Raw genomic sequence first — 14,479 nt, 5'->3', positions numbered from 1 at the left:
AGCAAAAGAGCAATCCATAGGAGGAATCAGAGGTCAGGCCCTAGCTGCTGTCTTTCCTGCCCTACACATAGCAGGAAATTAAAGAGAGAAAGCACTCACAGCAACATGATGAAGCAAGAAGGGGTGATTAACAGCTTTTGAAATTATCCAAGTCAATCTGTGTGCCTTTAGGACCCCAACATTAACTTCTACTACAGACAATAGGTCTTAACCATCTAAATGTTTCAACAGAGATAATACAGAGTGTGATAGTTCCTATGGGTTTCAAGGAACACTGGTCTCACCAAGAGGAAGCCAGCACATGCACTATTTTCATGCTGTTGCCCCTGTAGTCCTGCTGCCAGACCGGAAGGGTGATGCAGAATTGGAGTTACAATCAGTGCCTTGCTTAGAGAATACCTTACTTCTAGCTCCCACTAGCCTTCATCTTCCTATAAATCCCTTGTCAGCACCACACAGCCTGTCAGCACCCTCTGCCAGGACAACACCAGGCTATGCACTCTCCCTTCTCACCACTTTCCAGAACCTGAGAACATGCCATGGCTACCTGACTATAAACATCATCTAGGAGACACACCATAAATAAGGGACACTTACCCACCTTGTACCACTGTCTAAGTCCCCAGGTGATCTGTCCCTTTAGCCACTACATCTGGACATCTTAGAAGAGTACACATTCTGGATGTGCTTCAGACATGACTCCCCACAGATGTCCCTTTTTATTCCTTCTTGACAGGACTTGCATTTGCTACGCTTTGAGGAGCCTTTTAGCAGATTACACTACAACATACCCTGCTGTCATCCACTGCTCAGACTGAGTGTGCAGTATGCACTGAGATAACCTCTAGATAACCACAGAAAAACATTAGAAGATTTTTTTCATTATTTTTTTCTCTTAGGACTGTGTCAGTCCTTAATTCTTCTCCATTATCTCTATAAACAAACCAGGCACCTGGCTACCAACTGCCTCACTCAACACTGCACTGCTGTGGCCTCATCTCGGGGACTGTGTGCAGCTTGGGCCACCTCAGCAGGACACCAGAATATGAGTGTCCTCCGGACAGAACAGTGAAAAGGTTCAAGGGTAACCTTTATAAGGAGCTGTTGATGTCACTTAGCTTGTTCAGCTTAAAAAAAAAGGAACTTTTGCATTAAGCAAATAATGATTTTTCAAGCATAGCATGAAAATGGAGAATGGAGAATGGGAGATCTAGTTCACTGAGTTAAAAGAACAGGCTGCCTCGAACAGAGGGAATCGCCTCTCATGCAAGTATGAAAATCTATTTGAACAGAAACATACATGCATATGCAGACTTCAGTCATGTTGGTAAGTAAACTAAAATGAAGGTCCAGCTGTATATAGTGATCTTTCTTTCCTATCCCTCAAAACTGAAGTTCTGAACATTTCTGTACAATTTTTAGTGGTTTTATCTAATCACTTTAAGCAATAAACAATCCTCAGAACAACACTCCTTGGTCTGTGAACTATGAATTAAGATGCGAGAATGCGTCATTTCTCCATGAAGATAAGTTTAGTAATTTTTACTATTCAGATTGTCTCCAAGTGCAGCCAGAATTCTTACAGTATTACAAAACTAGTTCAGTATTCCAAGAAATAGATACAGACATAATGTTCTTGCTCAGAGACTGAAAAGACTAAACAATAAAATGAATGGCAAATGAATAAAAAATAGTATTTGTATCATGGAAAATTATTATATATCAAGGCTAAAGTACATGGCAATGGCTGCATACATAAACAAGCATTCCCAAAGAGCCAAAGGCAAAAAAAAAATAAAATAAAATAAAATAAAAATTAAAAGAAAAAAAAAAACAACACTGAGGCCACACTTCACTCTCAGATTCCAGAGTAACTAATGATTTTAGTTAAAATCTTTGGGATTATTAATGTGCCTGAAGTAATGTACATGCCCATATCAGGTCTGATTATTGTCAGTCAGAGTTTTAGTTAAAAGCCTCTTTTCACCGACCTTTGGAAGAAACTAAAATGCTGTTTGGATATCAGAAATTGTGGTAGCAGAAGCAGCTACTTCTGTCTATAGGTGATTTGAGCTGACATTGCCTACCCATTCAATTAAAGAGAATCTGCAGGGATGGGTTGTTTTGAAATAAAACCGTACTCCAAAAAAGTTCCCAGAAGGTTTCTATAGTCACAAGTTTGTTTTTACAACTGTGTTCACAAGATGACTCCAGCTGATTATGTCCTGTCAAATGGATCAAAATGGAGCAGAGAGCTGATTACAAAAATTAGAAAGCAGAGGCAAGGAATGTATTTGAGACAAACTTCTGCTCCTGTAGGCAGTAACTTTATTCAAATGTATGAATACTTTGTAATTTGAACACTTTTGTTAATGTATTTACATCCATAATATTTTACAGATGCAAGAAGAACTCTCAAATGCAAAGACTTCTATCCCACCCTAACAGTCCTGTACAGGAATATAGTCACAATACAGAACAGCTACTTAATTTTCCCTGCTTTAATTCACTAAGCACACTATTTCTTCTAAGGTGCATTGCTTTAGACTCACTGTGAAAGAGCTTTTTTTCCAGAGTGTTCCAGTTGTTATACTACACATTGAAAACAGATTAATTTCTCCTTATTATCCTAAAGTGGACTGTAATTGTTTGAAATACATAAAATACCATCTTGTAGCAGCAAACCAATTTTAAGAGATAAAGTGTGGATTTCAGTATTGCTCTATTTCTCTATTATTGTTGGTGCTTCAGTTTTCAAGGCTCACACTTCTTTTTAATTGGCCACTGTAACAGTTTATGTGCAGCCTCTTAATTGAATGTGTTAAGTAAAGTCCTTCTACCAGATATTAGGACATGGCTCAGCATGGAATTCAAATTAAGGAATTACACAGAGCTGTCCTAAAGTGAAATCCACAACGGTCAGACTTTAATACTAATTTCTCTTAAGATTAGTCTCCCTACATTAGAGAAATACAGTGTGTTTACATGCTTGCTGCATTGGAAAAACCCTTCATCTTTACACAGAGAAACCTCTCCAGCCTTCTACAAACATGGGTGTCATCCCTACAAAGGCACCAACTCTAAGTAACTATTGACAATGGCTGTCTAAGCACTGGTTCATTTGAACCTGATGCCATACCACTGCGTTTTTCTCTCTCTCTGATTCATCAGTATTCAGTCTGCCTACTCCCAGGAACCACTTGGGAAATATATTCAAGATGATCCTCACCGAACAGAGATGTCTTCATAAACACACATAGATAGCTACAGCACACATCATGGTCCATTTCTGTGATTACACTGCATTTTTAAGTGCCAACTAAAGCCATTTCCTGAGCAGCTTATTATTAGCTGACACAAACAACTATCAAGCATCCACTAGGACAGAGAACAAATAAAAGCTGAGTTCAAGCTCACCACTGCCATAAGGATCACCTTAACAATGACCCCACTTTGGTCTACACTCGAGCCTGTGCGCACACAGCACATTTCCTTCTACAGTGACCAAATTAGTAGCCAGAAAGTATTTTTACTGAAAAGGCTATCCTGTCTGAAAGGTGAAGGGAATGAGATAAATAGTACATTAATCACCTCTATGTCAAACTGAAGTGATAACTCTCAACATGTGTCTCCCTTCAACTGACAGTAACCTGTAGATCAGCAGTGGGACTGAAAAAATGGAAGGAGCATTTGATAAAAAGCACCAGAAGAGTTGATTGTACAGAGACTGTCCGGCCAACATCGAACAGTATTTGTCACAGCAATGCCATTGGGCATCATCTGGATGTAAGTTCTGTGACTGGAGAAGAAAATATTAATACACAGGCTATGGAGTTTATCCTTTTAATCCCCTGTGGCCATACCCCTATGCTCAGGTATCAAGGCTTCCTCTAAGATCAAAGGAATCTGAACAGGAGCTTACTATGAGACTAAGGGTACAGGGTGGGGAGGAAGAGAAGTGCCTTCAAGCAGCTGGTTCTCATATTCGTAAGAGATTATTGGAGGTTCCAGCTGAAGGAAATGCTTCAATTTAAGAGGTATACACTTTGACTTTCAGCACTGAAGTCCTCTGTGAGGACCCTACCATCATCCAGCTGAGGCACTGATAGATAAGAAGCCCCACATCATTTCCTAGCAACAAAACTAGTACTACCAGCACAAGCAAGACCTTTGTAGCCAGCTATGACCTTAACCATAAATATATTTTTAGAGAGTTCAGTTAGTATCCTTCAAGTTACAGGATGCTGTTCTGCTTTCAGATACACAAATCTGTCACCACTGTAATGGCAGCCACACCTCTGATAAGATATTTTGGTCTCCAATTTTCAATATAATTTCCTGTTTTCAAAATTTCTTGTGTGTTCCTCAAACACAGGCCTCACTCCTGCCCACCTTCAATTTTATAAAAGTCTTTTAAATAGCAGTTTTCCAGCATAACCTTAATTAAGCACAGTGTTCTGACAAAGAGACTATACTTATCAAAGAAACCTAATTCATAACCTAAATCTTTAACATATACTTATTGTATGATTTTTTTTCTGTGTATTCAGAGAAGGAATATTAAAAATACTCCAATGGGAGGAAAATAAATGTGGGTGAGTATTCTTAAAATGGCATAAACTACAAATGGTAAAATAGCAAAGGTCTTAAAACTACAGTTTTAAGTCTTACTTTCTACAGTCTTTCTTCCATTACATTTACAACTTTTACTTTACAACCCTGACTCCTAAGAGTACTAAAACTATTTAAAAGGGTAGAAAGTGCCAAGTTCATGAACTTCTTGTTAAAGAACAGAACACACAAAAACACAAAGAAAAGGAGACAAGGAAAACACTTGGCTCTGACAAATCTTTGCTGATCAGAGGAAGCACATCCCAGGAACCAAGAGACTGAAGCTGTACCTGGCACGAGCCTGTTATTTCAGTCAGCAGAAAGCAGAGGATCAGCCACCTGTTTCCATGCAGGTTTGCCTTGCTAAGGTGAGCTGTGCTGTACCCTGTGGCACTGTGACTTAGCAGGCAGCCCACTGTGTGTCCAAGCCAGGACAGAGTGTGACAAACTACCAAAACCATCATATGCTGAATACTGGTACACAGTCCTGCGTTAAAAGGAGGACCAAGGTTCAAAGAGAAGATCATTTGACACCCTTCTCTTCAATACTTCCTCAGCTGAGCTTCTAGAAGAGCCACAGAAGGGCAGGGGAAGCTACTTAGAGAGACTCATTAAGAGTCTGTCATTATTTCATATGCAGTCTTCTTTACAGCCTCCTCAAGAATGTGTTACTCTGAGATCCACTCTCCTCTGTAATCCCAACCAAAATACATCAGCAAAGGTAAACATCTATGAAAAAAATTTGCAAGTCATGTTCCCCAAACCCCTATTTTAATTTCTAAGCAGCTAAAAAAATACACAAATCATTCAAAGATTTCTAATATACTTACCCAATATATGAATTACAAGATTATGTTCATGCATAACCCAACTAAAATAATTCTAATGGCTAACTAACCTAAAGGCACTGATTTTTACAGACCTTCATCTATGACCTTATTAAATAAAATCTAGACTTTCTTCATATTTGTCAACTGCCCAACCAATTTTAAAGACAGTGCAGGGTAGAATATTTATTGCTTACAATCTGCATTGCTTCTTGGTTGAGCATGTCTAAGCAGAAGTCACTGAAATTATTGTACTACTTTTCAGAAGATTCTAAAATAAAAAGTAATATCCCAGTTTTATCACCTCTGTTATTACACTCTTCATTCCAATTATTGTTTCTTTGCGTTGCAAATGGCTGTCCTGCTATCTTTGTTAATTATAAGAACATATTTCTATTTAGCAAAAAAAATTTAGATAGTTGTGCAGTAACTTCATAATTCTTCCAAAAGTTTAAAAGGCATCACCACCATCATTTGTTTCAAAGCTTTCCCAGCACAAGAAGAAACAGTTACATGCAAACATGCATGCAAAAGTCACAACTACATGTAAATGCCTCCTTCTATAAACATGCATCTGCAAAGATAAACAAGAAACAATTTCAGTACAACTCCAACTCCACTAAAGAAAAGGGGAGGAGCAGACACAATCAGTCTTACAGTGTACATCACAGACAAGACTGTCTTCTAACATATTCTGATAGATGTTTTAAGGAGAGCACAATGATCAGGTTTTCTTCATCAACACAACAGATGGAACAAGTGGTTTGCTTCACAAATGAGGAAATTGTAGTCTGCCTGCTAAAAACTAGGTAGTCTATGGAAATATTTCAGTAGTAGATTATTTTAGTTAAGGCACATCTAGGCACTAGTAATTTCTTGCACTATGTGTTCACCTATTTATAGAGAAGCTCTTATTTTTAGCTAAGACTTATTTACATGAGGCTGCAGCATTTATCCACAAAACTAATAACAGATCAAACAACCTGTTGAGCCATGAATGACTACACACTTGATTTGTGAACCACCTGGAAGGAAACACTTGGCAATGATGACCTAGATACATTTCCTTCAGAGGCCAGTAGCATCAGATGATCTCCTGGGGTATCAACCCAACCAGCACTTCTAAAGTTGCTCAAATCTACAGGGATGGAAAAAGGCTGTATTTACATAAAAGGGATATAAAAAAGTTGCACTTTCAAGTAGGACACTCTGTTCTGAAAATTTGTCCTGACATTTATTTTGATTAAGCTCTAACAAACAGCTGGTTCTGCTTAACTTAATCTCATTAAAAGTCCCAAGCAGACAAATTTAAGCAGGCTCTGTTCTACTGTAAGTCTAACCTGTAAAAACATGAGAGTCCACAAATTTCCAAATAACAAGCCTTCAGCATTGTGTTCATTGTTGTATCTTCTAACTGCAAGCTGCAGCTTTAGCTGTATTGAGAGAAAAGTGTTGCTCTCACTCTGTGTTATTCTATGCCTTTTTACTTCTTTATTTGTAGTTTTAAGCAAGCAGATAGATTTCCTTTTTTGAGGCTGACTTAGGAAATCAGCTGAAATGATGAAGAGGAAAGGTGTTCTTTGTCAACCAGCCTTCCCTGAAGAGACTGCAGTTAGCAACATGACTCAAGGCATTGAAGTGTGATGGATGATTCCACCAGGTGGGTTAACTTGAATATATTAGTTATATGATTCTATTTGGTAACCTAAAAGGTCCTATAAAAACAGCTTCTGTCAGTCATGCTGTTTTCAGATGTAGCTGGTTTTTAACTGTGCTAAGTAGAGACAACACAGGCAGGTGAGCTGCAGCCAGTAAATTTAGAAGGGAGGGAGAAAGGAGTGCTGTAATGCAGGTTTATCTATCAGTGCTGCTCCCGCAGTACATTTCCAGGAACTCACTAACCTTTAAGGAAAGGGACAATGCATTAAGTATAGCTAAACAGAACTCAGTTATATGAGCTCTAGGGACCCTTTGAGGTAACAGATGCATATATTTCCCAATTTAAGAAAGACAACAAGAAAAACCAAAACCCAACCACCACAGACACTACAAGCGTTATTCCAGAAATGGGCTTTAACAGCCCCTTCTCCCACTGCAACATTCACAGTACTTTAAGTGCTTTGACACTTTAGCAGTTTGAGATGGATCAGTGCCACAAACAAAGAAGAGCACATATAAGAATATACGTGTAATATATAATATTATCCCCATACATTATAAGAACAGTTAGTGCAGATACACAAGCCTTCCTTCTAACATGCCTAGTTTGACATAATTGCACAAGTCTGAATGTATTCAACTCAAGTCATAGAAAAACCTTTTGTTAATAACACTTTTGCAGTCAAATCAACCTTTGCTACAGCACTGCTGAGATCAGTAATATTACAAAAGAGAGAAATGTGGTGCAGTCTGCTGTCAATCAGCTCTCTTCTGAGCCACACTGTGTTTCATTCATCATGCTGCACACCCTACTTCCTTGCCCAGAGGGAAGGGAATTAAAAGGTCACCCCTTAGCCAATAAGATATATATTTAGCTATTTTGTTGGGAGGAAACAGTATCTTTAAGCAGTCATCCAAAGAAGACAGACTACCCAGAAGGTCGCATGCTGCTGCACATCAATAAGCATCTTGATCTAGGAACTGAAATGAAAAATATCAAACCATCGAAGGTATGAAAGGGGGACTCAGAGACCTGTCAGAAAAATTACAAAATTAGAGCTGAGCACTGCATTCAGCAAATAGATGATACAGAGATGGCAGAAGTAAGTAGTGCTGGGAGCTAGGTTAAGATAGCACACACTGAAATTTTCAGTAACAGGAAAAAAATCACTCTGGATACTTTGTAAATCTATCTGCATTTTCTCTTAGGTCTTGCTACTGGTAAACACTTAAGTCAGCTCCTCTTTTCTTTCTTTACCTCTTCAGTCTTTCCAGGGCTGCTTCACTGTAAGCATAATAAAAAAAACTTAGAAGAGTAATAGCCTGCTGATACCTATTTCATGATTCTTTTAATCCTGAAAGTTGCTTTCTCCTCCATTCTTTCAGCCTCACTAATTGAAATGCTCCAGGGAAATAAGAAAGAGCACCTAAATTGGTCTTGCATTGTATGTCAAAACAAACATTAGATGCTTAAGACAACAAAAATAGCATTGGGACTCTCAAAACATACACTGATTTTTGCTGTCCATGCTGTTATCAAAATACATTTAGCAGATTCATCATCGCACTGAAGAACTGAAGCTGTAGAACACAGTTTTTGCACTGGAACTACTGTAACTAAGAAAAAAAACCAATTAGTATTCTATATTCTCTCAAAAAAAACCCCTTGACTTAAGGCATTTCATCCTGAATGAACAGGTTTATACACATACAACTACACTGAAACAAACCTGATGGCAGCAAATTGCATCATGAAATTGGAGGTACTTCAAATGGCAAACCATGAAGCTCTCTAGGACTGGAGCAGAGAATCAAGATGGCATGATTACAAAAACAGCACAAAATAGCTGGGTAAGAAAGAATGATCAGAGTGTCCGTGGGAAGAGTTTAAAGCTACAGAAAGCAAAAGAGCCTTGAAGGCCCTGAAGTCAGAAGAGGAAGAAAAACATATGCTTCCTGATGGGAAATACACAAGAAAAAGAAAAAACAAAGAAATATTACTTGTGGTACTGAAGAAAAACAAAATCAAATGTCCAGCCAACTTTGACAGGTATCCAGCATTGAAGTTCATTCAGCTAATGTTCTGGGGAAGAAAAAAAAAAACCTACAGACCCCATAACTTAATATGCAAGTTATAGTGAACATTCATATACAGTGTGTTGTATAGCTATACATTTAAAGATATCTCTTACGAAATTTATACTTTATCAATGCAGAACTAAAGAAATGTGCTCCTTTAAGGAATAAATTCACTATATATGTTTTCCTAAAAATAGAAGATGGGAAAAAAATGTAATTCCTTCCTAAAACTGGTTCCTGGTCTAAAGGAATGTATAGAACTGTACATAATCATCTGCCAGCCTTCCTGCTGAGAAAGCTTGAACTTCTTGTACTTTGATTCATACTCCTGTCAACACTACCTGACTCCAGGAGCAGGCTATGAAGACCACTTACACAATGAAACATCATGGCACAGAACTGCAGTGTCAGAACATGACCCTTACAATATATAAAGGATCAGATCACTAAAACACATAAGCATATGTCCATTTTCATTGAAGTCTACCAGTACATTCATATGTGAATGACTTTGGGATGAGGAAAATCTGAAAGAATCTACAAAAAAACAAAAAAAATTCTATTGAATGAGGTGTATCCCTGTGTTTTCTGTATGTGTTACTCTTCCCACAACTGTGTAATTCTTGGCACTTAGTACGAAGTACCCAGCATGGTGCTGGACTGTTCCTCATAAGGGCTGATTATGCTCCCACAGCCACTTAGAGGAAGATTTAGAAGTATGAAATAAGTACCTACACACCTACATTTTCTCTTCATCTTTTAAAGTAGAAAAACATCAGCTTAAAATAAAAAATACTCCTAGCAAATGAAAATTAATTTATTATGCTTAAAATTATTTCAGCCACTCAATTTGCCTCCCAGTCCTATGTGCAAAAGGCCAACTACCAGCAGTGACTGCAGCACCAGCTAAAAGCACAAGATTTACACTGGCACTCTTATTAGAGCTGAGGTAATTTAAGAGGAATGTCAGCACAAATTTACTTTTCAAACTTTATTACTCTGCTTTAAGAGAAAGAATGCTACTATTGTAATTTTTAAAATATTTACAAAATCTTTGGTATCTGGTTTTAGTTGCACAGAGTCAAAGCTAAGACTCTTAACATCACCCCACATCACGTTTCTTTATAAGAAAATAGAACTAAAGATCAAGAAAAATCACATTTAGTGAAAATAGAGTTTTTAAAGAGAAATGTGATCACTCTTCACACTGGATAAAATTCAAGGCTACCACTGAATTAAAAGGAGCGACATGTAGACTGTTCTGCAAGCTGTGAGCTTGTGAAGCTGGCTTCCATAGGTATCTGAATCATTCAAACCCACTTCCCTTTGAATGAAAAGGTTCCAACCATAGAGAGGCAAAAGGGGATGAAAATCTCAAGCTAATCACATCTCTGCCAGTTGCATAACTTTAATCCTGAACCAGGGGCCACGTTCTCACCCTCTTGTCTGCAGATTGAATTTCCTTCACTTCTTTTGGCAGAGAACAATGGAACCTACTTTTAAATAATCTTTATTCCTCTTTAAAGAGAAGAGTGATGGAAACTGTCCTGGTGGCCACTCAGTAGTGACCTTTACTGACAGCATAGAAACATTTCAAAAATCACCACTGTACCATGAAGGCCTTCCAAAGTCATCTCTAACAGACATGTATTTAATTATTACAGAAACAAATGGAAAGAAATTAAGAAGTTGAACAGAATACAGAAGCAAAAGGGAACCACGTGAGAGAGAAGCAATGTACTCTTTGGCTTTGCAAATAGCAGGCAACAGAAAAACCACTGATGTACCATGATACTTTTCCTATTAAACCAAATACCTTTTTGAACATAACTGTTTGTAACAGCAACATTAAGGATTAAAACAAAAGCCCATCCTGTCCCATCAAAAAGGAGTTCTAACAGAGAGAACCAAATGAAGAAGCAACAATTTATTTTTTTCTATCCCCTCCTGCTCTGCCTAATGCCTGCAGTTAGGAAGGCCCTGTCCTCAGGTGGTGGTGCCACTCAGCCCCTGCTCTCTCCGACAAGGCTCCCAAGATGATTCCATTTTGAGGTAGACACCTGTCCACTGGCAACAAGCATGAGAGCATCAACTGCAAAATGAGGCTACCACATGGCAACATCTTTCAGTCACTACAAACTTGCTTCCAAATTGAAACAGCTACCAAGAGGTGAAAAGCTCCATATCACATTTCTAATCCCTCCTCTCTGCAACTTATTTTTTTCTTACTTTGTAATGATTCATGTAAGTTTTCCTGGTCTTATAAAACTTGTTCCCTCAAACATGTTCCCCAAATTGCTTTGACTCTCATGTAGCAAGGATTTTTACAATGCATGTGAGAAACATTCTGTTGCACATTATCTATTTGAAAACACATACTTAAGAAAAAAGGTCAGATAAAAATTGGTATAATGTGGAGCTCTAGTGGTAGTGAAGAAGTAAAGCAGCATGTAACACCAACCATGAAAAAAGTAGATATTGACCTTTAGTACGAAAACAGTAAGTGAAAATATGATAACAGATGGATTTAAATAAGGAAGAAGAAAGAGGGAAAGAGCTTAGCATCAAATTAAACATCATTTCAGGCTCACAGAATGCATCACTGCAAATAACATGATGAGTAACTCTCTTTTCTGTGCACAAACTTGCATCTTGTAATTCACTGCAGTTAAGCAACAGAAAAAAATAAGATCAGTTGGCTTACGTCAGCCTTTAAGGAACATATATATACTACAGGAGGAAACCAGCATTCCTTACCAAAACTAACTGGGAGTTGAGTAATTCTATGCACTCTTTTAAAAGTCCTAGTCACATATATTGTCTTTCCCATGATAGCCGTGGCCAACTCCAACACCAGCAAGTAAGTACTCTGTCCTCAGTTGTATCATCACAAAAACAAGAGTACCAACCACTGTAGGCAGCTTTAACACTGAGATTCAGCAGTCCCTTCAGACTAATGAGTTTGGCAGGAATTATATCCTAAACAAGGAAAGCTCCTTCCTCATATACGAGTACTGTCATACATCTTGCTGGCAAGCATAATCAGCTTAAGTCCTGTTGAAAGTCAATATTCCACCTGTAAAGGAGATGGTTTTTCATACACAGTGAGAGGATATCCAAAGCATCCTCTCCATCTAGTGTGTCTTATCACAGAGGACGATGACACTCCTACATCCCCCTGTGAAACACTGGCATTATTTTCTTAACTTCTAAGATGCTAGATGAACTTGGATATAGGTTAGAAAAAATTCCTAAAGCTAAAACAACATTGACAGATATCAAATCATTACAAATGAGCACAAAGACCACAGAAACATTTCAACATGAATGCACGAACAACTGTGCAGTATTAGAAGGGCCCATTTCCAAAGTCAAGTGATTTCCCTCGTTGCACAAACACACAGTTTTGAACCTTCAGTAGGAAAAACCTGCAATTCCTTCCTATGGAAACTGCTTTCCACCAAGACTACGAAAATCCAAAATGGTAAAAGGCTCATGTATATATTACTGCTAACTTGCAACAGACCCTCCACCTATTTCAATCCAGGTTATAAATCGTTCAATATTTTTGCTAGGGGCTTTTGCTCCACTTCCCAAGTTGAGTACACAGTACCTTGATTCAGTACTACTGTATTTAAGACGGAATATATTTCATCTGCTGGAGTGGATCATTAACGTCTTTGTAAGTGTCCTTGTTTGGCAACATCCAGCCTAATGAGTGGCTTTTATTAGCATTAATTTCAACCTAGGGCCACAGTGAAAACCAGTCATTCTGGGCTTTACAGCTTTTGTACCCAAGGAACAGCTGTTGATTGAAGAGGCATCCCCTGGACCTGATTTAGGTGTATTTCAAAAACGTGGGATACCAAACAGACCAGAGTTACAAGCCTCTGAGAGGAGATTTCCAAGCTGTGGCTGTTACCTGGTGGACAGCTGCACTCTGGAGCCGCTTCTCTCGCTACTCGTATTTTTGCCAAGTGCTCGTAGGATTTCTGGGGGCGAGAGAAGTAACATGAGGGCGGGCACTTGGCGAGCGAGTTCGCCCGCCACAGGCAGCGCTCCCGACCGCGGCCGCAAGCTGGAATTTACCGCTATGCCAGAGGCTGCGCAACCAGCGGCGGCTTCTTTGCTGGAGCTCGGCCTAAGGTGCCTCAGTGACCTCGCCACCCCCACACCAACAACGCCAAGCCCGACACCTCTGGGTCTCTCCCAGCCCCGCCGCAAGTGACCCCGGTCTTTCTGCCCGCTCACACGCGCGGGGGAGAAGCGCAGGGACGGCGGCAAGTTACAGATGAGAGGAGCGCCCCGGCGGCGGCGCACGCAGGGGTCCCCGCCACCCCCATCCCGCCGCTCCAGCAGCCCGGGGGACCCCAGCCCGCTCCTCCCCCGGCCCCGCCGACCCTTGGGGTTGCGGGCTCACTTTCCCCGCTTCCCCCTCCACCCGCGCAGCTCTCCCCGGCCACCCTCCTCATGGCCTCGGCCGCCCTCCGCCCTGAGCATCCCCCATGCCCGCCACACGCACACCGCACAGCGGCGGCCACCCCCGTCCCGCACACCTGGGCGAGAAGTCGCTCCACTTTCTCCTGCATCATCGCGTTCAGCTGCTCCAAGGAAAAGCCGGGCAGCGGCGGGACCGGGGCGGCGGCGGAGAAGCCCCCTCGAGCGCCTTCGATGGCCGCGACCCTGGCCTGAAGGTCGCTGGTCCGTACCCCCAGGTAGACGCAGGAAGCCGCGGCCAGCGCCGAGAGGAGCGCGGCCAGCGCGGAGCCGACCGGCCCGGCCCGGCGCGGGCAGCGGTCCCCGCCGCAGCCGGGCTTCCCGAGGCCGGGCTTCCCGCTGCCGCCGGGCTTCCCGCTGCCATCCTGTCCTGCGGCTCCTCGGCTCTTCCCCAGCGTGCTCGCACACCCTTCAGCTGCGGCAGCTTTGATTTCCTTTCCTCCGCCCCCCATGGAGGCAATTAGTTTACAAAACAACGATAACAAAAATAACAGCAACGAAGTAGGAGAAAATAAATAACGAAATGGCAAAACAATTCTTTAAAAGAAAAAGAAGAAGGGAAAAAAAAAAAAAAACCGCGGTAAGTAGAAGCAAAGACCGCAGCCGGCTCACACCTCGAAGGCGAAGCGGCGGCGCGCTCCGCAGCCCGCACCGCACCGCGCACCGCCGGCAGCGGGTCGCGACCCACCCGCGGCAGAGGCGGCGGCGGGAGGCGGGGGCGACGAGCCACAAGCCGGCAGCGGGGCTGGGTGCGAGGCGTGCCCCCGCGGCTTCCAGCCGCCCTTCGGAGGGAGCAGCGTGCTCTG

The 14,479-nt window shown here is 41.1% G+C and overlaps 1 protein-coding gene across 1 annotated transcript in view; it reads right to left on the bottom strand.

Annotated features, from left to right (window-relative positions):
• The window catches only part of COL25A1 (collagen type XXV alpha 1 chain), a 291,232-nt gene extending 276,957 nt beyond the window's left edge, over positions 1-14,275 (bottom strand). Inside the window, exons 1-2 of the mRNA XM_085578995.1 lie at positions 13,733-14,275; positions 13,099-13,168 (exon numbers count right to left, since the gene is read on the bottom strand). Of these exons, the coding sequence (XP_085435121.1) occupies positions 13,099-13,168; positions 13,733-14,125 (463 nt within the window). The 5' untranslated portion in view covers positions 14,126-14,275. The remainder of the gene's footprint in view (positions 1-13,098; positions 13,169-13,732) is intronic.
• Between the last annotated feature and the right edge of the window lie 204 nt (positions 14,276-14,479).

Source organism: Lonchura striata, chromosome 4 (assembly GCF_050655825.1).
Source record: "Lonchura striata isolate lonStrDom1 chromosome 4, ASM5065582v1, whole genome shotgun sequence".
NCBI lineage: Eukaryota > Metazoa > Chordata > Aves > Passeriformes > Estrildidae > Lonchura > Lonchura striata.
The sequence above is the reverse complement of the archived record's forward strand: the minus strand, read 5'-3'. Positions and strand labels throughout refer to the sequence as shown.